The sequence below is a fragment of the Carcharodon carcharias genome, chromosome 1 (assembly GCF_017639515.1).
Source record: "Carcharodon carcharias isolate sCarCar2 chromosome 1, sCarCar2.pri, whole genome shotgun sequence".
Classification (NCBI taxonomy): Eukaryota; Metazoa; Chordata; class Chondrichthyes; order Lamniformes; family Lamnidae; genus Carcharodon; species Carcharodon carcharias.
In genome coordinates, this window is record NC_054467.1 from 99,873,457 (window position 1) to 99,900,359 (window position 26,903).

The 26,903-nt window shown below is 44.5% G+C and overlaps 1 protein-coding gene across 2 annotated transcripts in view; it reads left to right on the forward strand.

Moving 5' to 3' along the window:
- The window catches only part of cfap299 (cilia and flagella associated protein 299), a 988,831-nt gene that overhangs the window by 764,703 nt on the left and 197,225 nt on the right, over positions 1–26,903 (forward strand). Inside the window, exon 5 of one of the 2 annotated variants that reach the window (XM_041199977.1) lies at positions 10,323–10,341. The exons of the other annotated variant lie outside the window; for it this stretch is intronic. Within the exon in view, the coding sequence (XP_041055911.1) occupies positions 10,323–10,341 (19 nt within the window). The remainder of the gene's footprint in view (positions 1–10,322; positions 10,342–26,903) is intronic. 2 annotated transcript variants of the gene reach the window in all.

Consider the following 26,903-nt stretch of genomic DNA (forward strand, 5'->3'; position numbering starts at 1 on the left):
CAATAAAATGAAAGCCCTCCAATTAAAAGGATTTTTTTTTAACTTAGGTAATTCTTCTGAACTTGAATTGATGGTATTTTTATCGTATAAATTTCCTTCTGGGCTGTTTAATTAAGAACTCTTAAAAGCATTTTGGACTTCCCTGCCTTCCTGAAGACTAGTTACAAAGTAAATGTTTCAGGAACAAAGATTAAGTTACCTAAGAATTTGGCCATTGGTTTTCTGCTGTAGAATGATTTTAAACTTTAAGGGACAGTACAGAATTTGAAACTGATACCTCTCCTTGACAACCAGACTGAAATGGAAATTACGTTCAAGGCTGTTTGATAAGCTTTTTGGTTAACTGTGTTTAGGGTTTTTTTTTAGTAATGTTTATATTTTCTTAAAGGAGTATTGGCTTTATGAAAAATTGTATGGCATATCTTTTATTTTTGTTTGAGGAGGTGAAGAAGCAGAGACACATATTGAGGAGGATTTTTGGGTTGCACCAAAGGCAAGAAATGCCAGCACCAGCCAGCATACCAGTTTCCCAACCCTGCTCCTACCTGGCACTGGCCATTTTGATAGAGGCAGGTTCTGGGCTGGCAGGGCAACCATCACAAATGCATTCTATAGGTCAGCCCATGATTCCCAGGGAGCATCCACAACTCCTTCACCCTTACCAGGTCTCAGATCCTTGACATCTTCCTGGGTCCCGAGAGGCTGCAGGGTTGGCTCCTCGAGGGCTACCCACAGAGGATGTGACTGATGATGCCCATGCAGTGGCATCAGACTGCAGCAGAGCGATGGTATCATGTGGCTCATGCCGCGACCAAGACTTTGATGGAGTAAACGATAGGCATTTTGAAAATGAAGTTCCAGTGCCTCAACAGGTCTGGTGGAGTGCTGCAATACAGTTCACTGAGGGTGTCGCACATCAAAATCACTTGCTGCACACTCCATAACCTGGCGCTGCAATGGGGGGAGGACCTGGCTGAGGAGGAGATGGATGAGAGGAGGACATCGAAGGGGATAATGGTGATCAGGCCATCGCATAACCACAAAATTTGTGGAGGATGGTGATTAGATGTAGTGAGGATGGTCCTGACATCCTCACCTTGCATCTGTGAATGTTTGACTCCTGTGCAGCTGATGACAGTGTACATACACTGCTCATCATAACAAGGAGCCATAGACAAGGAGACATTTTTGGGAGTTTATTTACAATAGTGAACATCATGTACAAGTGATTAATACTCTTGCCCAGGCAGTACAATTACATCCTCTCAACCTCTCTAATCCTGCTTGGTGCTCCCCCGACATCCACAGTGGAGCTGGAGGCAACCTGCTGACTGCTACTGTCTGTTATGACCTTGGTGGGCATCATTGGAGGGCCCGAGACCCGGAGTGCCCCGGCCTGCTTTGGGTGTCTTGCTATGAGTCAGCTGTAGGGGTCTGAGGATGAGAGGATTTGGATTGGCCGGACATCTCTGGAGTCATCTGAATGGATGGCCCTGGGGTGTCAAGCTGCTGGTCCTCCTCCCTCAGGGTGCCTAGCTGACTCCCTGAGGAGAAGGGGAAAATAAAGCGAGATTGAGCTGCCCCGCACTCCTCTCGCAATGACACCCCTGGAGGCCAACTATGATGTCAGAGATGGAGCTCAGCCCATGCAGCAGTGCAGGTCTGATATCCTGGACCAAGGTCTCCATGGTGGCTGCCAACCTACCAGTCTTGACCTCAGTTAGCATGCCTGCACCATTACCTCAGACTGAAGGCAGACAGACTCCTCCATTGTGCCTTGCAATTTGAGGAGTGCAGAGGACATCCCACTTTGTAGCTCCAGCAACTGAGGTATGACCAAGTCCAGAGGCTCATCATCTGACTCGGACTCAGCAAATTTCTGGCCTCCAGCAGTCCTCTGAGTACTGGAAACCTGGGAAGTCCCTGCCACTGCCTGCTGTGGATCAGACAGTGCGATGTGCTCACTAGATTGTGACCTCAAGGCTACACTAGAACGGGGTCCCACTAAAGTGTGTGTCTTCATGTTGGTGAAGGATGTGGGTTAGTGCTGTGATGTGTCTTCAATTAGGGTGTCATCAGATTCTTCTTCTGAGATGCCTTTGAGGCTTGAGTCGAGGACCTGGCTGAGATGGTTGTGGTTGGTGGGGGGCCAATCATCTCGGTTCCAGGACATTACCACAGGAGTTCCTCAGGGTAGTGTCCTAGGCCACACCATCTTCAGCTGCTTCATCAATGACCTTCCTTCCATCATAAGATCAGAAGTGGGGATGTTTGCTGATGACTGCATAATGTTCAGTGCCATTGGCAACTCCTCAGATACTGAAGAAATCCATGTCCAAATGTTGCAAGACCTAAATAATAACTAGGCTTGGGCTAACAAGTGGCAAGTAACATTCACGACGGACAAGTGCCAGGCAATGACCATCTCCAACAAGAGAGAATCTATCACCCCTTGACATTCAATGGCATTACCATCTCTGAATCTCCCACTATCAACATCCTGGGAGTTACCGTTGACCAGAAGCTGAACTGGACTAACTATTTAAATACTGTGGCTACAAGAACAGGTCAGAGACTAGGAATCCTTCAGCGAGTAACTCACCTCCCGGCTCACCAAATTCTGTCCACCATGTGCAAGTCAGGAGTGTGATGGAAAACTCTGCACTCACCTGGATGAGTACAGCTCCAACAACACCCAAGAAGCTTGACACCATCCAGGACAAAACAGTCCACTTGACTGGCAACCCTTCCACAAACATTCACTCCCTCTACCACCGATGCACAGTGGCAGCAGCATGTACCATCTACAAGATGCACTGCAGGAATTCAACAAGATGCACTGCAGGAATTCATCAAGGCTCTTTAGGCAGCAGTGTCCAAACCCATGACCACGACCATTTAGAAGGACAAGGGCAGCAGACACGTGGGAACACCACCATTTGGGAGTTCCCCTCCAAGTCACTCACTATCCTGACTTGGAAATATATCACTGTTCCTTCACTGTCGCTAGGTGAAAATCCTGGAACTCCTTTCCTAATAGTACTGTAGGTGTACCTACAGCACATGGACTGTGGCGGTTCAAGAAGGCTGGTCACTACCATCTTTTCAAGGGCATTTGGGGAAAGGTAATAAATGCTGGCCTAGCCAGCGAAGCCCACATCTCGTAAGTGAATAACAAAAAATGAAAATAAGGACTTGCCCAATTCCAGTCATTGTATCCAATGCTCATACCAATGCAAGCCAGCTGCTGAATCCATGCCTGAATTCCAGGCATGAATCCAAGTTAGAAAGTCTTTCAGTCTGGATAGTTAAAGAACTATCTACCTGGTGTTAAATCTATTGGCTCAAGGTCACATTCCTCACTAATAGCTATAAGGGGCTCTGGATGAGCTCACTTCATTGTCTCACTCTATGTATTGGAGAAATACAGATGGCCTTTTATCTTTGAGGCATTCATGTTCTCATCCTACTGAAAATGAGTTTGTAGCACGGAGCCTTTGTTATTCAGCAGCAGAGCTCTGGCATCATGTGAGCTTATATTTAGGCTGCGCTTCTGTGAGCAAGTTTGAAAACTTCCATGTTAATTTGAAACCTATTGGTATTGATCCATCCCTGCCTTTCTTTAGAAATATCAAGGTATTAATATGTCTAATAAAATATTGCAAATTAATGCTCCCACTCAGGCCATATTGGTCCTTTGCAAAAATTGTATATTTTTCTTATATAGGCAGTGAAAATACAAAAACACCTGCACATAGACCCCATCCTTGGAATGAATTGATTCAAGTCCACAATCCTTTATTAATCAACAGGAGACTGTTTGCTTTAACTGCCAAAACTACTGTGCTGGCTTAGAAATTCAAATGTAGCCAAATTTGGGTTTGATCCAGGTGCTAGCAATCACTGCACTCCTCCAACTTCATTGGTTTATTACTAACATTCTGTGAGTGCCAGTTGCAGTCCTTTAGTCACAGGGGGAAAACAAGATTGACTGGCCTAGGGTGGGAGAAGGAGGTAGTTGGGAGGTAGGATGAACATGACCCACCAATAGTCCATCGTTAAACTTGGAACCAGGTGGAGCGATGCAATCTGACAAAGTGCCTTGAAGCAAGTGTTAAACCCCCATGAGCCTGATGTTCATTTCTCTAGTCAATGTGGCACATTGTTCGGACTCTTTAACACCCGTTTTTAATATATAATTGGTTTATTTAATCATGTAACTGTGCGTTCATGGTTTAAATTCACCTATCAATATATGTCCAGTGGAACAATATTGAATAGGTGGTACTGACTCATACCACCAAAGTGTCCATTTTGTAGTCCTTCATAGAGTGAAAAATTGCCCAGGCATGTCCTGCTCACAAAAAAAATCCAATCTGACCAATTATTGCCCCATCAGCCCACTCTCAGTCATCAACAGTGATGGAAGCTGTCTATGACAATACCAGCAAGCTTACCACTGATGCTCATTTTGGGCCCTGCCAGGACCATTCAGCTCCAGACCTTAGTATAGCCTTGGTTCAAACGTGGACTAAACAGCTGAATTCCAATGGTGAGGTGAGAGTGACTGCCCTTGATATCAAGGCAGTATTTGACCAAGTATGGCATCATGAACCCCTAATAATATTGAAATCAATCGGGTTCAGGGGGGAAATTCTTCATTTTTTGGACTCATAGCATAGTTGTTGGAGGTCAGTCATCTTGGCCTCAGGACATCGCTGCAAGAGTTTCTCAGGGCAGTGTCCAACCATCTTCAGTTGCTTCATCAATGATCTTCCCTCCATCATAAGGCCAGAAAAGGGGATGTTTGCTGATGATTGCACAGTGGCCAGTTCCATTTGTAACTCCTCAGATACTGAAGTAGCCCATGCCCGTATTCAGCAAGACCTGGACAACATTCAGGCTTGAACTGATAAATGGCAAGTAGCATTTGTGCCACACAAGTGTCAAGCAATAATGGCCATCCCTAACATAAGATAATTTAACCGACGCCACCCACCCCCCCTTGACATTCAATGGCACTAGCTTTGCCAAACCCTCTACCATCCTGGAGGTTACCATTGATCAGAAATTCAACTGGACCAGTCATATAAATACTGTTGTGACAAGACCAGGTTAGAGGCTAGATTTTCTGCAGCGAGTGAATAGTCTCCTGATTTCCCAAAGCCTTTCCACCATCTACAAGATACAAATCAGGAGTCTGATGGAATACTCTTCACTTACCTGAATAAGTGCAGTTCCAACAGCATTCAAGAAGCTCAACACCATTCAGGACAAAAGGCGCCCATTTGTTTGGCACCCCATTCATCACTTTAAATATTGAATCCTTCCATCACAGTGCACCACAGCAGCAGTGTGTACCATCTACATGATGAACCGCAGCATCTCACGTAAGGTTTGTCAACAACATCTGCCAGCCCCTGACATTTACCACCTCAAAGCTTAAGTTTCAGATGAATGGGAGCACCACTACCTGGTGGAGATGTGGCATAGTGGTAATGTTACTGGCTTAGTAATCGAGAGGCCCAGGCTAATGCCCTCAGTACATAAGTTCAAATTTTATCACAGTAGCTCATGGAAGTTAAATTCAATTAATAAAGTCTGGAATATAAAGCTAGTCTCAGTAACGGTGACCATGACAACTATCATCAATTATTATAAAACCCATCTGGTTCACTAATGTCCTTTAGGTGAGGAAATCTGCCATCTTTACCTGGTCTACCTGACTCCAGACCCACAGCAATGTGATTGACCCTTAACTCCCCTCTGAAACCTAGCAAACCACTCAATTCAAGAGATGAGTGATGGGCAAGAAATGCTAGCCTTGTCAATGACACCCACATCCCATGAAAGAATAAAAAAACCCTGCAAATTCCCCTCTAAACCACACACCATTGTTTTTCAATGTCAGTGGATCGAAGTCCTGGGACGGCCTACCTAACAGAACACAGGCTTTTCCTACACCACATGAGCTGCAGAGGTTTAAGAAGATTGTTCTCTACTGCCTTCTCAAGGGAAATTAGTTCTCAAATCTAAGGGATGAAATTAGGGATGGGGAATAAATGATGGCCTTGCCAGCAATGGCAATATCTCATGAATGAATACACAAAATTTACATGGATGCTAAAAAAAAAACCTATGTTGCTGCTGGTAGACTGATCAGTACAAGGAAACTCTTTATTTGAATTGGGATTTTAGCGCATTGTTATTATTTGGATTTTTCTGCCCTAGGAAGCATTGGAGCCTGGGTCATTGAATGTACTTGAGGCTGAGTTAGATTGATTTTTGATCTGCAATGGAGTCAGGAATTATGAGGAGACAGGAAGGAAAGTGGAGTTGAAGCTACGATCAGATCAGCCATGATTTTACTGAATGGCAGCTCAGGCTCGAAGGGCAGAAAGGCCCACTCTGCTCCTATAACTTATGTTCTTATGCTAGGCATATTATAATAGAATCTGGAATTTCTGCTCCTCTACATCATATCTAGGCTTGCAATGCTCAATGTTTGCACTTCACATGAAATAGTTAAAAAAATCAATTATACCATTATAATTTGTAACCTTGATGTACACAACGGGAAAAAACACAGGCTCTACAAAGCATATTGCCTTTTTTCCTGGTGTTACATCTACGTAAACTATTAGATACCAATGAAAATAAATTTAAAACATGTCACTATAATAGCCAGAGTTCCTCTCTTCAATATTTACATTGAGGCTAATCTGCGGTTAGAATATAGAGAATGCAAATAAAATTAAATAAATAGTAAAGAAAAATATAACAGAAACCAAAAATTCAAGGAAAGGATAAATAAAATGGAAAGGGAAAAAAAACAACAAAATTGAATTAAACAGCAAATGGAAAAATAATGGAACTAAGGGGGGAAATATAATAAACAGGGACAAAGGAGGAAAAAGAAATCCAATTGGTTGGTAAGAAAAAGGAATAATAATATGAATGATAACATCTATAGACATTCCTTTGTCCACTAATTTAGCTACCTCTTCAAAAACAGCATGACCTACCCTTTAGAATGCTCAGATCAGCTCATAAGGTGTACGGTTTCTAGCAATTTCCCAACAATTGGTGTTAGGCTAATTGATCTATAATTCCCTGTTTCCTTTTCTTGCCTTTCTTAAATAGCAGAGTTGCACGCATGATTTTCCATCCTAAAAGAATGGTTCTCAAATTGAAAGAACTTAGAAAGATTATAGTTAAGGCATCTGCAATGATCTTACCTGCTCCCTTGAACCCTGGAATGGAAGCCATCTGGTCCTGGGGATTTGTCACTCTTTACTGTCATTAATTTCTTCTTTACTGTTATCTTTCCTACATTGGCGCCCTGTCCCTGATTCAAAAATCTGTGGGATGTCTGACATGCTGACCCCTTTCTCTACTGTAAATGCTTATACAAAGTGATTATTCAGCAAGTACTCAATTTTGCATATTTTCATTGACAGCATCACATTATCTGTTTCCAGGGGACCCACATTGCTTCTAACCACTTTCTTTTTCCTAATGTTGTTCTAAAAAAAATTGTTGATTTTGACATCCCATGCAAGTTTATTTTCAAACTCCCTTATTGTTGCTCTTACTATTTGCTTTGTCACCCTATTGTATCTTTCCCACTTGCCAGTGTTAGGTCAATAAGACATGAAGGAAATTCCCAAACTGTAAATATCAAACTCTATTGTTTTTTGCTATTTTTAAAATTGACTTTCTGCTGAACCAAAAAACAATGACTGCTACAAACCACATGATCACAGGATTGATCTTTTGTTCTGAAAGCTACCAACAAGAGTTACAAAGACAAAAGAATCCTCCTGTCATCATCGTGGAATCTCACACCCAATTGTAAAAATGTTACAATTGCGAAATCAGAGGTCTCGCAAATCAAAACTCATTATGCCTGCAAAGTTGTTAACAGACCCATCTCACACCTGGGGCTCTACAGGTCCATTTCAAAAGAGGACCATTGAGGGGACACTGGACATCATTTGCATCTTGATAAGCGTAGCCCTTTGGCGGAATCAGAGGTTCTGCCTAGACAATGACTTCCTGACACAAGAATTTAATGGATGGAACATTATCAGTCCTGAAATCAAAGCCATTCCAGATACTGGATAAATATCCCATTTGAAATCATCATGGAGAAAGAACCATGACTCAAGCGACCATTTTGAAATCTCCATATTCCTTTGAGAACTGAGAAACCACTCAGTCTGCTGTTTACCATCCAACCATTGAACACTAAGAAGCAGGACGCCAGGCTGAAAAACAGCCTGCTCCTCATAGCCTATCTCTGCTGGAATATTTCCTACCATCACCTGCAGAGTTGACCCAGTTCCTGTGTACCAACTTCAGCTTGCAGTATCAGCACTAACCTTAAAGACAACTTTATAATTCCAGTCTTCAGCCAGTTAAACTCGAGCCCCTTTGTGAAAGAACTCCTCACTAGACTCTGACTCTGAACTCTGATAATCATGTGAACTAATATTCATTTCTGTGGTTCATTTACTGTTACTATCAATAGTTGTAAAACTTTATTTTTTTCTATTTCTCCCTTACAGTGTGTTTGTGTGTGTGTGCGTGTGTGTTTGTTTGTGTGTAGTGGAATGGGACGTTGTGAACACTCCTCTCCTGGGTTTGAATGTGAATAAACTAACCTCCTAAGCTAATCATAACACGAATTTGCTGTGAGTTATTACTGAATTGGATCACACAACCTGAGGATTTGGGAAAACATGCCACAGCCTACTTCAAACATAATTCAAAACCACCTTCTGCTGACAGACAGTTGGTAAGAGGGAAGAAGTTCAGTTTGCCTTTCTTTCCTGTCCGTAACACTAGGATCTGTGCTACTTCTTGCAATTTTAGGCTTTTTCTTTTGGTTTTATGTTGGGCTGAATTTTACCAGGGTATAATTACTCGCCCCCTGGTAGAAAAGTCAATCGCAAGCCAACCGACTTTTAAAAAAGGTTACCACACAGCAATAATATGCTGCAGGTGGCCTTAGCAAGCTCAGACTAGATCTTCCATCCCTCATTGGAAAGAAATCCTGCCCTTGAGAGCTGCCAACCAATCTGATTCAAGAACTCAGTCAGAGTTGCTGCTGGGAATGCAAGAAGGACAGCATAGATACCGGACTAAGGTGAGTCTGTGGTTTTTGGTCGGGGGAGATCGGGACCTCAGGAAGAGGGGTAGTGATTGGAGGAGGATGGTGATTTTGAGGCCAAATTGGGTGGTCACAAAGGGGGAGTAACATCTTGGGGGAAGGGGTGCTCCAATGGGCACAGGGAACTACCCAAAGGTAGTTTGGGTACCTTCCCACCTTTTCACCTGAGATGGTGAAATAGCAGGCTTGCCTCTTTCGTTCCACCTTCCCCAGCCACACGGGCAGAAAGAGGCTCTTAGCTGGCCATTACTTGGCCAGGTAAGGGCCTCAATAGACCTAAGGCCTGGTGCCTTGCCTGCCCACCATTTTATGGATGACAGCTTGGGGATGGGTGGGAAGGTGGTGGGCTAGCCACCCCCCTGACTTTACATGCCCGCAACTTGCCTGCAAATAGGCCAGCTTCAGGGCCGTAAATCTCTCCCTGTTGTCTCTTCTTCTTAGTTGTTCATGGCTGTGTATTTTGACAAGTAGAACTCTTGCCCTTTGCAGGTATAAATTGCTTCTGTATCACAATAAATCCATTTTTGAACATTTCCCATTGATCTGTCATTTTACTCATAAACAGATTTGCCCAGGTTACTGTGGACAGTCTTTATCTCATCCCACTGAAGTCAGCCATATCTAAATCTAGAATCTTAATAGCTGTATCACGCTTCCCCCTTTCGAACACTACATTGAACTCAATCAGATTATGATCACTATTTGTTAAATGTTGACACACTGTTAAGCTGTTAACTAAATCTGGCTCATTGCTCTTTACTAAATCTAATATGGCATACTCCCTTGTTTGTCCTTGGGCATATTGGGCTTAATTTAAACTGAAAAAAATGGGCAGGTTTGGATTGGTTGGGAGTTCCAAGTGACCCAAACCCACCTCCAACCTATCTATTTCTGGCTTTAACTGAAGTCAGAAGGTGGATGGATGACCAACCAAATCAAAGGAGGCAGATTGGTACTTAAATATGATACCACTTTTGAGTTTTTACTGTTTTCAACTGTGTTTCCTGAGCATCAGGTAATCCATCAACTTCCTCAAGGCGAGGACTTGGTGGATTCAGGTGGTACCTTCTAGATCATAATGCCTGCATGAGAAGCCTCCATAATACAAATTGTTCCAGGTAGGCTCCAGGTAGGACTTTCGATCCAGCTTAAAAAAGATGCTATCTGTCCCCCTAATTATTGAACCCCATAGCACGTTAGGCTTCCCCTTCTCCTCCCCACTTTGGACGATGTCCTGCTCTAAGATGCTATAGTCTGCATTCTGGCTATCCTTTTGACAGTCTTTATCCTTATCCTTATCCTCACAGGTAGGAAGTACATTGTACCTATTGGACAAGGATCTGTTTCTGCGGTTCCTCAGTTTCTATCTCACTTATCTCTACTATCAGTCACACCATTCTGAATCTGTACCTGTCCACATGGTGTGACTGAAGTCTGCAGAAAACCGTCTGGATGCTCCTCTCCCTCTCTTGTGTTGGGGTGCCTGCAACTCACATTCCAGTTCAATGCCGGAGAGATCTGAGATGGAGACATTGCCTTCAGAAGTGTTCATTCAGAACAGTCTCGCTGTTCACAAACTCCCATATATTGCAGTCCAGATATTAAAACCTGGTCTGCTAGATCTTAAACTAAATTATTTATGTTATTTATATCTAGTTTTTTGTTTATTGTAAGTTTTCTTCTTCTACACACTAGCTTGCATTTAGTAGTGAACAAAAATGTTACAGTAACCATTACAAGTATTGGGAATTTTAAAAGACAGCATCTCCTTTCCCCTCTGCATCAAAAACCCATTTGCAACAGACTTTAGCACTTTGTTAACATTGCACTCTTTTCATGACCACTCTGTGCTATCACAGGTCTATGCATGTTATTTATATAGACTTCCAGAAGGTATATGATAAAGTCCCTCATAAGAGACTGTTAGCTAAAGTTGAAGCTCATGGAATTGAAGGTAAATTATTGCCCTAATTTGGAAATTGGCCAAGCAGCAAAATGGCAGGATTTGACTGGTGATGTCCTGCAAGGATGTGCATTGGAGTGCCAACCATTCACTTTATTCATTGACAACTTAAGTAATGTGATAGAAAGCCATATATGGAAATTTTCTAATGATACAAAGATAGGCAGTTTTGTAGTGAAGATGGAGATATAAAATTGCAATGAGATATTGAAAAATTAAGTGAATGGGCAAAGCTGTTGCAAATGGATTTTAATGTAGGTAAATGTGAGATCATCCACTTAAGATCTATAAAGAATAGAACAGGGTATTATCTAATTGGTGAAATGCTAGAAATAGTGGAAGCCCAAAGAGACTTTGGGGAAGATTTTTGCAGAGTAGGGAAGTCCTGTCGCCATTTCCAGCTGAAACCATTTGCACCAGTAGTGGAAAGGGGGCAGGGTGTGACTTATACAGGCAGGAATCATGAATCTGTTGTCCATTTAACATTAATGGCAAGTTTAAACAGACACAATTTTTGCTGTTGCAAGTGCCTTAACCTGCAGTATGGGAATCACAAATTTATGAAGGAGTCTCAAACACTTCTGAAGGCCTCCTAAAAGATTTGTTTCCTTTTTGCAGAGCTCTGCAAAGTTAAATCTTGAACACAGAAGCCTTACTTCAGAGATAGAGGTTGTTGCCAGACCACAAGGGAATGGAGGAGGTTGGGTCATTGTGAAAGAGGAAGGGCATATCTATGTGGCCCCTCAGGAGTATTTCTTGCCCGGGACAACCAAGTGGGAGGCAGAACAAAGTGCCAGGCTTCGCTCTTCCTACTCTTCTGCGTAGCAAAGGAAGGAAGTTGAAAAAATGTGCACAGCACCTTCCCACAGATGGACAATGGAGGAAAGGCAGCGGCAGCAAAATATTGGCAGAACCAGAGTATCCCGCCAGGTGTTGACAGAGCCACCAGAGAACACAGCGGGAAGAAGGAAGACTTGAGGTGGAGAGGATACTACCCTGAGCAAAGGGTGTACAGTCACCGAAGAAGTTATCACAACATGAGCGAGAGGCAGTGCAGAAGAAGGCTCTGAATGTCAAGAGAAGTGGTGATAGACATCTGTGCAATGGTGGAGGAAGATCATGTGCTACAATCAACCAATCTTCATGCCTCTCCTATTGCACTCAAGGTTACCATGGCCTTCAATTTCAATGCGGCCTGCTCTTTCCAATGGTCTGCCATAGACCTCTATGAAATTTCACAATCAGTCACCCACCGGTGCATCACGACCATCACCATCACTCTTTGCTCAGGGAAGAAACACATTAACTTCCCCACAAATATGGCATCACAGATGCAGTGGGAAATGGACTTCGCTTCCATTGTCAGCTTCCCACAAGTTCAAGGAGTGGTAGACTGTACCCACATCACTTTATGGGCACCAATGCAGCAGCTGGAGACATTTGTGAATAGGAAAGTCATTCCACTCCATCAACGTGCAGGTTGCATGTGACCACAATAAAGCCTTCCTGCATATATGTGCATGTTTCCCCGGCAGCTGCCATGACTCTTTTATTCCAAGGCATCTTTTATTCCAAGGCATCCAGAGCCTTGTGACATCTGACCTCTATGACTCTGTATTCCTACCCACTGCCTTCGCTCTTCCAACTCTTCTGACTTTATTCTACTGAACATTCCTCACTCCTCATGTACTTGCTTCACCTCAAAAGTACTGACGAAACCCAGCTGGTAGATGTTATCATTTTTGGTATAAATTAACAATATTCAGAGGGTAATGAACTTCAGCTACCACCTTGCATTGTTTGTTGCAACTTTCTACGTTGATCCACAGGGCAGAATCATCTCAGATTTGCAATAAGTGCGGTAGCGGGCAGGAAAAAAAATTGGGGGCTTTTCACACCATATCGTCCCCATCTGGCCTCATTGATCATGCATTCCTGGAAAACACACCATTTCAATGGTGGGCGGGCTCTCATTTGCCAGCCATGCTGGTCACCTTGTCGCTTCCTCATGCCCGGTGCCATATTTAAAGTGCAGCCACATGCACGTCTCTCAGTGCTTCCAGCCCAGGACTGCAACATAGGAGACCTGACCCCAAAAGGCAAGAAGACTGTAGCCCCCGATTCAGTGATGCATCCCTGGAACACCTTTTGGATGCCGTGGAAGCCTGTCGTGATCTCCTCTACCCCTGCTCTGGCCGCAGCAATCTCACCACTTAGCTAGGTGGGTGATGGCAGTGGTGATCAGTGCCAATGTTGCACGGAAGAGGTTGGCCATCCAATGCAGAGCTCACTGCCAGCTCAAGGGATATCACCACTCACTCTCTCACATACACCCTCACATCTCCATCTGGCCTCCTGTCTTCTGCAGACTGCCTCCTCAGCAATCACAATCTTGAGGCCACTTGCACAGATCAACTTGTGCTCTCACACACACCCTAGGAAACTCTCTTCCTCAGTACAGCCTTTGCCCTGCAGCCTCTTCCCATACCTAAGGCCACTTTTCCCCTTTTCCAAGCAAGCCCTAGCCCTGCAGCCATTGAAAAGCCACCTCTTAAGGCTGGTCTGATAGGTAGAGACCTGCCCGTGAGCCCCCATAAAAGTGCTGTGGTGCTGTCTCCGAAGCCTGATGCTGATGACTGTAAGTGCTGACTGAAGCAAGGTAGGCAAACAAACCTCAAAGTCCTGATTGAAGTGCAGCTCACCAGGTGCACGTCGCTTATGTATAATTGTGAAACACGTCAGCTTGATGACCCAGCGTGGGGGGGATGATTCCAGTAAGCTGGGCTTATAATTATATGCAGACGTATTACAATGAAGTTCCTGATGTCCGAAGGCGAGAAACATGGCCCGCCATTGATGGGCAGAGCGGACGATTGCAAACTCTTTTTCATGATGCCAAGAAACCAATTTTTGGCCTTCTCGCCATATCATCATACCACTCACGCTACCAAACACGCCCATCACCAATGGACACGGAAAATTCCACCCAGATTTTGTACAATCTACCCTGTTTTACTTGTGTTGACCTCCCAAGGTTTTTACATTTTGTCCAAGCTCACTACTTCCTATTGACTGATCTTTTTTTGAGTCTGAGAATGTTCCACCGGAAGCTGCAAGACAGACATTCACACTGAGTCACCACAGCTTTTCCTTTGCTGTTGATTTTCATTCATCTCTGCCTACAGAATCAGTCTGATCTCTGGTTAAATGCTCATTTGGCTGAGTAATTGTTCAGATTGTCTGAAATTTGGTTAGCATCTGATAGTGTTGTTTCTTTCTGGCTGTGTTTGCATGCTAACATAACGAAGAAGTGAACTTTCATATTTGTAACACTCTAATGTGTCAACATCAAATTTGCCGCTGTACCAAGTGAAGAAAAACTTAACATTTGCTTGGTTACTTAGTTAGCTCAGCATTAGTTTCTAATTTTAAACATTTTGCACACTGAAAGCAGTTGCAATATTTTATTAAAAACAATGATTTGGTTAAATGCAACTGTTCTTACGGCATTTGTACATTCATAACCTCAAGAAAGCTAAATAAACTAAATTCATATAACCACCTGAGCATTCAGCCGAATCATCTTTCCTTAAGCTTCAATACCACAAAATAGTTACAGAAACAAAGATTATGGTGATTGTGTATTAAAGTCTATGAATCATCTCATCATTTTCAGTTAATTGGGCTTTCAATTGCTTATTTCATTTTAAACAAATTGTAATCTCCCGTATAAGGTGGAGCCTTTGTCTGACGAATACAAAGCCAAAGGTGTCATAAAGAGCTGGGCCAGGGCAGGGATTATGGGATGCATGCTCCTCCTGCTAATGACCTGAAATTAAAATAGAAATACGAAAAGCTTATCTTTTTGGGAGCAGCAGGTTTCTAAACCACATCCATTCCATGTGAAGCTCCTGAAAGATACTAAAAATAAGCTTTGAAACCCTTCAATTGCATATTTAAGAAGCCAACACCTCTTTTAGGCAAAAACAGAAACAGAAATACCTGGAAAAACTCAGCAGGTCTGGCAGCATCAGCGGAGAAGAGCACAATTGACGTTTTGAGTCCTCATGACCCTTCAACAGAACTAAGTAAAAATAGGAAAGGGGTGAAATATAAGCTGGTTTAAGGGGCAGGGAGGGGGGACAAGCAGCCAGCAATAGGTGGAGATAACCAAAAGATGTCACAGACAAAAGGACAAAGTGGTGTTGAAGATGGTGATATTATCTAAAGGAATGTGATAATTAAGAGTACAAAGCAGGAGAAACAAGTTACAGATAGCTCTAGTGGTGGGTGGGGTGAAGGAATACTAAAAGGGCCTAAAAGGTAAAGATAAACAATGGGTGGAAATACATTTAAAACTAATGGAAATAGGTGGGAAAAGAAAAATCTATCTAAATTATTGGAAAAAAAACAAAAAGGAGGGGGGAGAAATGGAAAGGGGGTGGGGATGGAGGAGAGAGTTCAAGAACTAAAATTGTTGAACTCAATATTCAGTCCAGAAGGCTGTAAAGTGCCTAGTCGGAAGATGAGGTGCTGTTCCTCCAGTTTGCGTTGAGCTTCACTGGAACAATGCAGCAAGCCAAGGACAGACATGTGGGCATGAGAGCAGGGTGGAGTGTTGAAATGGCAAGCGACAGGGAGGTCTGGGTAATGCTTGCAGACAGACCGAAGGTGTTCTGCAAAGTGGTCACCCAGTCTGCGTTTGGTCTCTCCAATGTAGAGGAAACAGCATTGGGAGCAACGAATCCAGTAGACTAAATTGAGGGAAGTGCAAGTGAAATGCTGCTTCACTTGAAAGGAGTGTTTGGGCCCTTGGACTGTGAGGCGAGAGAAGTAAAGGGGCAGGTGTTGTATCTTCTGTGTTTGCATGGGAAGGTGCCGTGGGAGGGCTTAAGGAGTAGCGGGTGATGGAGGAGTGTACCAGGGTGTCCAAATAAAAGGTGTGGCTTTGGGTACCCGCATGGGCCCCAGTTATGCCTGTCTCTTTATGGAGTATGTGGAACATTCCTTGTTCCAGTCCTACTCCGGCCTCCTCCCACAACTTTTTCTCCGGTATATCGATGATTACTTCGATGCTGCTTCGTGCTCTCGTCGGGACCTGGAAAAAATTATTAATTTTGCTTCCAATCTCCACCCCTCCATCATTTTCACATGGTCCATCTCTGACACTTCCCTTCCTTTCCTTGACCTCTCTGGCTCAATTTCTGGTGATAGACTGTCCACCAATATCCATTACAAGCCTATCGACTCCCACAGCTACCTCGACTACAGCTCTTCACACCCCGCTTCCTGTAGGGACTCCATCCCATTCTCTCAGTTCCTTCGCCTCCGTCGCATCTGTTCTGATGAGGCCACTTTCAAAAACAGTTCCTCTGACATGTCCTCCTTCTTCCTTAACCGAGATTTTCCACCCAAGGTTGTTGACAGGGCCCTCAACCGTGTCCGGCCCATCTCCCATGCATCTGCCCTCACGCCTTCTCCTCCTTCCCAGAAACATGATAGGGTCCCCCTTGTCCTCACTTATCACCCCACCAGCCTCCGCACTCAAAGGATCATCCTCCGCCATTTCCGCCAACTCCAGCATGATGTCACCACCAAACACATCTTCCCTTCACCCCCCGGCGGCATTCTGTAGGGATCATTCCCTCCGTGACACCCTGGTCCACTCCTCCATCACCCCCTACTCCTTAACCCCCTCCCACAGCTCATTCCCATGTAAACGCAGAAGCTGCAACACCTACCCTTTCACTTCCTTGCTCCTCACTGTCCAAGGGCCCAAACACTCCTTTCAAGTGAAGCAGCATTTTACTTGCACTTCGCTCAATTTAGTCTACTGGATTCGTTGCTCCCAATGCAGTTTCCTCTACATTGGAGAGACCAAACGCAGACTGGGTGACCGCTTTGCAGAACACCTTCTGTCTGCCTGCAAGCATTACCCAGACCTCCCTGTCACTTGCCATTTCAACACTCCACCTTGCTCTCATGCCGACATGTCTGTTCTTGGCTTGCTGCTCAAAAAACATCCTTATCTTCCGACTAGACACTTTACAGCCTTCCGGACTGAATATTGAGTTCAACAATTTTAGATCTTGAACTCCCTCCTCCATCCCCACCCCCTTTCCGTTTCTTCCCCCTCCTTTTTGTTTTTTCCAATAATTTAAATAGATTTTTCTTTTCCCACCTATTTCCATTAGTTTTAAGTGTATTTCCACCCATTGTTTATCTCTACCTTTTATGCCCTTTTAGTATGATTTCATCCCACCCCCACTAGAGTTATCAGTACCTTGCCTGTCCTGCTCTCTACTCTTAATTATCACATTCCTTTAGATAATATTACCACCTTCAACACCTCTGTTCTTTTGTCTGTGACATCTTTTGGTTATCTCCACCTATTACTGACTGCTTGTCCTAACAACCCCACCCCCCCCCACCCCCTTAAACCAGCTGATATTTCACCCCTTTCCTATTTTACTTAGTTCTGTTGGAGAGTCATGAGGACTTGAAATGTCAACTGTGCTCTTCTACACCGATGCTGCCAGACCTGCTGAGTTTTTCCAGGGATCTCTGTTTCTGTTTTTGTTTTGGATTTCCAGCATCCACAGTTCTTTGCTTTTACCTCTTTTAGGCAGCCTTCATAAATATCGCCTCACCCAGTTTTAGATTGGATATCTTTCAAGCATCCTGGGAGTTGCAGGACATTGGTTTCTGAAACTATGCCATGTTGTGCCTGTTTTCTAAGTATAAAATGGTACAAAAAGGTACAGTTTCTATCCCTGTATGTAGTTTAGTAAATTGCTGAGTGTCCGCACAGGATTAGGCTGTTCAATCCCAGCAGTCTTTTCCACCATTCAATGAGATTATGGGCAGGATATTTCAATCGGTGTGCGGGGAGGCCCGACACGCCGATGCGTAAAATGATGTGCGATGACGTCAGGCGTGCGTCCCAATGTCATCGCGCTATCTCGTGGTGTTTCATTCGCTGGGCATGCCCCGGAGATGTCTGTGCGCCCGCCAATATGTAAATGGTCTATTAAGGCCATTAAGAAAGTGATTAAAGTAATTGTTAGCGCTGCCCGTCCAACCTTAAGGTTGGTGGGCAGGAGAAAAGTGTTTTTTAGGAAACCTCATCCACAAGCGGGATGAGGTTTCCTAAAGCGTTTATTAATTAAAGTTTAAAAATTTCCTAAATACAAAACATGTCCCATCTCATGTGACACACTCACATGAGGGGACATGTTTAAATAAACATTTAAACCATTTATTCATTACTTGCAATGGTGATTCAATCTCTTAAGGTAGCTCCGTGCCTCAGGGAAATTGAAGGGCTCTTTCACGAGGAAGCGTGAAAGAGCACTGGCCCCGACTCTCTCTCCTCCCCCTGCCCGCACAGGTAGCACTGAGCACTATGGCTCGCACCTTATGCTGGGTGGGCCTTAATTGACCCACTCACGTAAAATGGTGGCACAGAGCTGATCGCAGGCGGCGATCGCCTCCGCGATCACCCCTCACCCGCTCCCAACGAGCCCACCTGTCGCCTGACAAATTCAGGCCTATAGCTGACTTGTAACCCAACACCATATACCTGTCTCTGCCCCGCATCCCATAAGATTATTTTTAGCCAAAGGTATTATCAATCTAAGTTTAAAATTAACAATTGATCTAGCATCAACTGCCATTTGTGGAAGAGAGTTCCAAACTTCTACCAGCCTGAGCACATAGAGGAGTTTCTTAACTTCACTCCTGAAAGACCTGGTTCTAACTTTAAAGCTATGTTCCCCTAGTCCTAGTCTTTCCAGAGGAAATAGTTTTTATGTATCTACTTATCAGTTCTCCGTAATATCTTGAAAACTATAATTGAATCACCTCTTGACCTTCTAAATCCCAGGGAATACATCTCTAGTTTGTGTAACCTGTCCTTGTAATTTAACCTAGTCCAAGTACCATTTTGTTAAATCTAAGCTGCAGTTTTTCCAAGGCCAATATCTCTTTCCTAAAGTGTGATGCCCAGAACTGAGCACAGTACTCCAGGTGTGGTCTAACTAGAGCTTTGTATAGATGTAACATAGCTTATCCCTTGTATTCTAGTCCTTTAAGTATAAAGGCCAACATTCCGTTAGCTTTTTTGATTACTTTCTGTACCTGTCCATGATATTTTAACAATCTATGTATATGGGCCCCTAAATCTCTTTAGACCTCCACTATTTTCATCATTTACTAAGTGTTATAAAAGTATTTTTTGTTCTAAAGCCGGTGACCTCAAACTTAACTATTGAAATCCATTTGTCACGGCTTTGCTCATTCACTATATCAATTAACAGCTCTGCGCAATTTTATGGTTCCATGTACACTGCTTACCAGGTTGTCTACCTTAGTGTCATTGATATTTTAACACATGGCTTTCTATTCCATCTTCTAAATTGTTAGTCAATACAATCCAACACAGATCCCTGTCAAATGCCACTAGTCACTTTCAAAATTTACCTAAAAATGTCAATATCCCTCAATTTAATTCAGTCTGAGGTTTCCTTATCTCTTCCCCTTTCCCCGCTCCCTACTCCTGCACCATATCTAATGCTTCTGAAGTAACTTCATAATTAAACACAACAAAGTGATCAGTTTTGTTGGATAACTAGAGACACAAAGGTAACTTTACACAGTGTCATTAAAAAATGGACAATAGATTTGAAATCTATACATACTATATACTGGATTCAGCTGCTCATTACCATAACAGTTAGTCATGAGGACTAAGCTGCTCAGCTTCACTCTTCCTCCCAATAATTGCTGTGAACTTTATGTTATTTTCCAGTTTTCTTTTTGGCCATGCTTTTGCTCCAAAGATTTACTTATTTTTATACGACAATAATTATTAATTCTTAAGTATATGTAGCGGTTTGAAATAAGCTGTATTTTTATGACAGATGTCTAGGAAGTACAGTTTTCTATGGATGACAAAGTAAATGCACACCTGTGTACATGTCTGGTTTCTCTATTGCATACTTTAACACAGGGTCTGCTGTGTGGAAACATATTCCCTCTGAAACAAGTAGCAGTTTTCAAGTAGTGGAATCAGGTCACAAATGCCAAAAGCACGGTATTCGAATGTTCCTCTAAGAGTAATATTTCCATTTCCCTACCACATTTATACAAAGCTGTCAGTGGCAACCTCATCTGCCTCCCGCACATAGTGCACCTTAATAAACAACAGCCAGCTGAGACCCCAAGACACCTGCAGAATCATTCACAGTACATGATTGTTGTCTTAAAAGAAGCAAGTTAGCTATCGTCCTGGAACATTTCCACTTTATTGGAAGACTAATGCTGCCTGACAGGGTACTACCGAAACATGTTATATGGTTCTGAAAGGCTGCCAAGCCATGTGATGGTGCAGAGCAAGTGAGAGGAAAAGTAGATGTGAAAGACCCTTTTATGCACTTCCTCAGTTGTTGCGGAGTCACTCACGAAGCTGCTATGCTAGTTCACAGTTTAATGCTGTGACCACCCAGTGGCCCATTGCTCAGGAGACTGACTAGTTGATATTTAACCTCATCACTTTCATGGCCCACAAGAATATGAGATGAGGAGAATATTAAGCTCGGCGGATGGGTGTGCATCCAACCCGGCTGAGCGTAAAATGAGGCGCAGTGATGTCAGGCAAGTGTCCCATCATAATCACGCAGTCAATGATATTTCGGTCAGCGGGCACGCACAGGAGTTGGCAGCACGCCTGCCGACAATTAAAAGGCTTATTAAGGCCATTAAAAAGCTAATTAAATTCAAATTTACGCTGCCCTCCAATCTTATGGTTGGCCGGCAGGCGAAAAGGCCAAGCAGCCTTTGCACTTTTTAGGAAACCTCATCCACGAGCGGGATGGGGTTTCCTAAAGCAAATAAAAATCAAATGAAACTTTTACACTTGAATTAAAAACATGTCCCATGTTTTATAACATTTTCCCATTCTTTATTAGATTTTTCAATATCTTCTTCATCTCCCTGAGGCAGCTCCGTGTCTCAGGTAGATTATTCAGCACTCTCACGTGTGCACATGTGAAGTTCACGCTAGGCCTGCTCGCCCTCCTCACTCTGCCCCAGCACTCAGTGCTGCCACTCGCATATCGCACTGGGTGGCCCTTAATTGGCACACCAGCATGTGAGGGCTTGCAGGTCCATATGCATCCTCAGGAAGCCCTGATTGTTCTTCTGGAGGAGCCTCTTCACGAGAGTCGCCACTCTTTCCATGGAGGAAGCATGATGCTTGGCCATGAGGTTCATTGCATCGGTTATGTTCCACGCGGACTCCTCCAGCAGGGGCACCATGCCACGCATGGTATCTCTGCCAGATCCTCTCACATACCCTGCTGCACTTCCAGCATCTGCTGCCTCACAGACGAATCCAGAAGCATATCATCAGCCACCGACAGAGCATGTGCCTGGTCCCCTGCAGTCTTCCGACTGCTGGTGTTGTGGACACTCTCTGGCTCTGCCTGCACCTCAAGCGAGTGTGAAGTTCCCTCACCGCTGTGGTCTAATTCCCACCAAGATGCTAGGTTCTGCACTGGTGCCTGCCTAGCAGAGATGGTGTGACGCTAGTGATTCCAATTGTTCAGGGCCCTCAGGTGTGACAGGTGGCCCCACTGCCTCCTCCTCCTGGCCATGCTCCAGTGACGCTGAAAGGAAGAACAAGGGCATTTGATTAGTTACAGTGCAGACAATGTCAATGTGCATGCCTGTCCCCCAGATCAGTATGTGCTCATCCTTCCATAATCAATGGTCGACCCATGTTGCAAGCTTCAATCACTGAACATTTAGCACTGCCATGGCTGCTGGGACACACATGGTGACCTCAGTGCTCAGCAATCTTACTTCACTGTGGCACTCCAGCCTCACTGCCACCGGTGGACCTGGGTGCCTGGTGCATCTCCAGATCCATCGCCTTCTGCTCGTATCTGGTGATGATGGTCAACTGGGCCCGTCCTCTGCCAGTCCACATCTGCTTGGCAGCATTGTGTGCAGTCTTCTCCTGAAAAGGAGAGAGGAGCTTTGATTAGTCCATCCTGTACCAGGGTTCCCATTCCATTCCTGCTACCCCAGCCAGAGGTTCATTGCAGGGCTTCAGTGATGCGTCACCCTGCAGCTGCTGCATACACACACCAAGGAGCCAGGGCTGAGCCCGCCCTTGCCCAAATGCTGCCTCTATCACATTTGGTACCACACGGTCTAACCTTGCAAAGCAACGAGGCACAAGCACGTGGAATGCCAAGGGCAGCAGATGGATTGGTGCCCCGCCACTTGGAAGCTCCCCTGCCAGCATGTCAGCACCCTGACTTTGACATATTTCCAAGTTCCAGCACTGCGCCTAGGTGCAGATCCATGAGGTTGCCCCCAAAACAGTAGTCTGGGTGTCAGTGTCACACATGCTGCGGGTGCAGAACCCATCTCAGCGCTACCCTTTCAGGGTGAACTAGGCATGGGCAATATCTGCTGGCCCACCCAGCGAGGGAAACATGCCGTGAAGGATTCAATGCTGTAATTGCATTCAGAGTTGTGATGGGGGTGCTGTGGGGAAAGCCTTCCTGTTGTGTTAAGTGACCTCTGCCAACATGGTACTCACCCTACCCAAGCGCAAGAGGTCGTTGAATCGCTTGCGGCACTGGACCCATGTGCATCATACCACATCATGGTAGTTGACTATGTCTGCCACCTCCTCCCAGGCACATTTGGTCAGGTAGGGGGGCCTCCTCCTCTCGTCCCTCGGAACGAGGACCTCCGCCGTGATGCCACCTTCTCCAGGAGGGTAGCTAGGCACGCATCGGAAAACTGAGGGGCACACTGCCCTGCTGACCTAGCCTCCTGCCTGGCCTGCTCACCAGCAGTGCTCTTGGGAGCCCTCCTGTTGGCCATGATGAACAGCCTTTGCAAGGCTGCCTGCACTCTCTTTGAACAGGCTGCCAGGCTGCCATTAGACCCGGCAGTCATTGCACTCCCGCCACTGCCCGCCCACTCCTGCTATCCTTGGGAGCCACGCTTCACACTGGGCGGGCCTTAATTGACCTGTTCATGCAAAATGGCGACGCCGAGCCAACTGCGGGCAGCAATTGGCTCCACACCCGCCTGCACCTACTCCCAAAAGGCCCGCCTATGATTTAAGAACTAAATGTTTACGTTCACAATATCAAATCTGTCATCATTATTAGTTTTAAAACTCTGTTGAATTTTTGGAGTTGAAATTATACTTAAATCTGACACTTATTCGCAGGATTTATGTATATTATATAGGTTAATGGGCTCAATTTTTGCCAAGTCAAGATGACTCGGGTGCCCTTTAAAAATGGAAGCCGGGACTCTATCCTGGGATTCCTGACCTTGTTCTCAGGGTTTCCTTTTTCAGGAGTGCTTTTTAAAGGTGCAGGCTGATTCTGGTCATTCGCCTGCACCCTGGACTCCTGACCTGGCCAGCTCCATTGCAGGATAGGTATGTCCTAGTCCTCCACAATTTTCATGGGGGAGAATTTTCTGCATGTTGGGCGGGCCGGTCGGGTGCAGGCAGGCGTGGAGCTGATCACCACCTGCAATTGGCTGCATCCTGCCATTTAACATAGGTGGGCCAATTAAGGCCTGCCTGGCATGACGCACAGCTGGAAGCGTCAGCACTACCTGTGCGGGTGGGGGTAGGAGAGAGTTGTTGGGACCTGCGCTCTTTCATGCATGTGTGCGAAAGAGTGTAGAAATCCCCTTGAGGCACAGAGCTGCCTCAGGGAGATGAAGTACATAATAAAGGATTTTATATAATAAAATTGAAAATTATTTAAACATGTCCCAGCTCATGTGACAATGTTACATGAGATGGACATGTTCATCAATTACACTAAAACTTTATTAAACCTTTAAAATCCCTACATGAAACTTCATCCCACTGGTGGATGAGGTTTCATGTTTTTTCTAATTCCGGCCGGGGCTCCTGACCTGCTCATCAACCTTAAGATTGGACGGGCAAGTCCTTTAATTGTTTCAATGATCCTGTCAATGGCCTCAATTGGCAAAATCAGCTGCAGGACCCCCTTCCTGAAAATTTAAATGGGGCGCGGTGACGTCGGGGGTTGCCCCCAAAGTAATGACGCATCATTTTACATGTCGGCAAGTGGGCCCCGCCCCCTGCTCGCCAATGGCAAAATTCAGCCCATTCTCTGTTAATTAAAGTAATTTCACATGAAAATCTTAAGCATCTGTATGTTAATTACATGCACTGTAATATCTAACTTTACATTTTGTACTTTAACCTGACGGTAGACTGTAGCAAGACTCTTCCACTGTAAAACCTAAATATTGCCTGATCCCTGGTTGGATCTACAACATATTGTTGTAAGAAATTGTCCCAAATACACTCTATGAGTTCTTGCTTGTGGCTACCTCTGTCAATTTGATTTTCCCAATCTACAGGAAGATTAAAGTCACCCATGATTAATGTACTGTCTTTTTTACATGTCCTCATTATCTCCTGATTTATTCTCTGTCCTACAGTATAGCCACTGTTCAGGAGCCGATAGACTACTCCCACCAGTGTCTTCTTCCTCATATTATTTCTTACCTCCACCCATATGGATTCTACATCTTCCAAACCAAGATCATTTCTTGCTATTGTACTTATTCCATCTCGTATTAACAAAGCTACCTTACCACCCTTTCCTTCCTGCCTGTCCTTTCAAAGTCACATACCCATGAACATTTATTTCCCAGTTGTTATCTCCTTGTAACCATGTCTTTGTAATAGCTATAAGATCATCCGTTTATTCATTTATTTTGTTCTGAACACTACGTGCATTTAAGTACAGAGCCATTAATTTTGCCTTTTTACCATTTTTCTCCCTTTGACCCTATTTGCTGTGTTTTTTATGTTTGTACACTCTGTCCCTTCCTGTCACACTCTGGATATCATTACCTAACTAGCTGCCCTGTAATGCTGCCATATCCTTTTGCTTTGTAAGCCTACATATCTCCTCTCCCCATCTATTTAGCTTAAGGCCCTCTCGACAGCCCCAGTTATTCGATTCGCCAGGACACTGGTCCCAGTCCAGTTCAAGTGAAGCCCCCACCACTGGAACAGCTCCTTTTTACCCCAGTACTGGTGCCAGTGCTCTGTGAACTGAAACCCATTCTTCCCACACCAATCTTTGAGCCACGCATTTAACTCCTTGACTTTATTTACCCTATGCCAATTTGCCCATGGCTCAGGTAGTAATCCCGAAATTATTACCTTGGAGGTTCTGTTTTTTAATTTAGCTCCTGACTGTTCAAACTCTTTCAGCAGAATCTCCTTTCTAGTGCTATCCATTTAATTGGTAACAACGTGGACAATGACAACTGGATCCCTCCTTTCCCACTCCAAGTTCCACTCCAGCCCTCAGGAGATGTCCTTAATCCTGGCACGGGGCAGGCAAAACAGCCTTCGGGACTCACACTCATGGCTGCAGAGAACAGTGTCTATCCCCCTAATTATACTGTCCCCTACCACTACTATGTTCCTATTTCCTCCCCCGACTTGAATGGCTCCCTGCCGTGGTCAGCTCATTCATCCTCCCTGCAGTCCCCGCTCTTGTCCACACAGCTTGCAAGAACCTCGTAATTGTTGGACAATTGCAGGAGCTTAGGTTCCTCGGACACTACCCCCTGGGTCCTCATCTGCAGTCACATCCTCCTGTCCCTGATCACAGACCAATTTTGAATGACCTAATCTGAGGGGTGTGACCACCTCCTGGAGCAAAGTGTCCAGGTAACTTTCCCCCTCCCTGATGTGGCGCAATATCTGCAGCTTGGACTCCAGGACTCCAGCTCCTCAACTCAGATCCAAAGCTCCTTGTACTGCAAATACTTACTACAGATGTGTTCACTCTAGATCACTTTGGTGCTCAGCAGCTGCCACATGCTGCAGCAGCAACACATCACTCATCCTGCCATCACTGTCGTACTTTATTTAATGTATTAATCAATTACTCTATTGTCCCTACTCTTTACACCTGAAAAACCCTCACTCTTTACATTTTATTGTAATTATTTTTTTAAATACTAGTTTTGATCTTACATTTAACAAGCTATTTTTAAGAAAAAGAAAACTAAAGACTTTACTTCTACTTCAAAGACTAGGAATACTCACCAATCTTACTCACCAATCAGCTGCTTTCCCTGCACTTGCGTCCCGTTGTGGTTTGTGACGTTACTCCGCCGCTGGTCTCTCTGCAGGTCGGTCTCTTGATCCGCACCTTTTATCCTCTCCCGCTCACCCCTCGCTCCACAAGTGCAAGCACTTGGTCTGCTATCCGCGGTATTTTTAAATAGAAATCTCCCCACTCTCTGTGCTGTTTTTAAAATGAAATCTCCCTGCTCTCTGTGCTCTTTCTAAAATGAAGTCTCTATTCTCTTTTTAAAATGAAGTCTCACGCTCTCGGCCCTCTTTTTAAAGTGGAGTCTCCTTGCTCTCCGCGCTCTTTTTAAATGAAGTCTCTCCTCTCTTTGCGCTCTTTTTAAAATGAAGTCTCCCCACTCTCTGTGCTCTTTTTAGGCTGCCGAGGATGACACAAAGAGACTGCAGAGGGACATAGACAGGTTAAGCGAGTGGACAAAAACTTGGCAGATAGAATATAATGTGGGAAATTGTGAGGTTATGCACTTTGGCAGGAAGAGTAGAGCAGCTGAATATTATTTAAATGGAGAAAGACTGCAGAATGCTGCAGCACAGAGGGATTTGGGTGTCCTCCTGCATGAATCACAAAA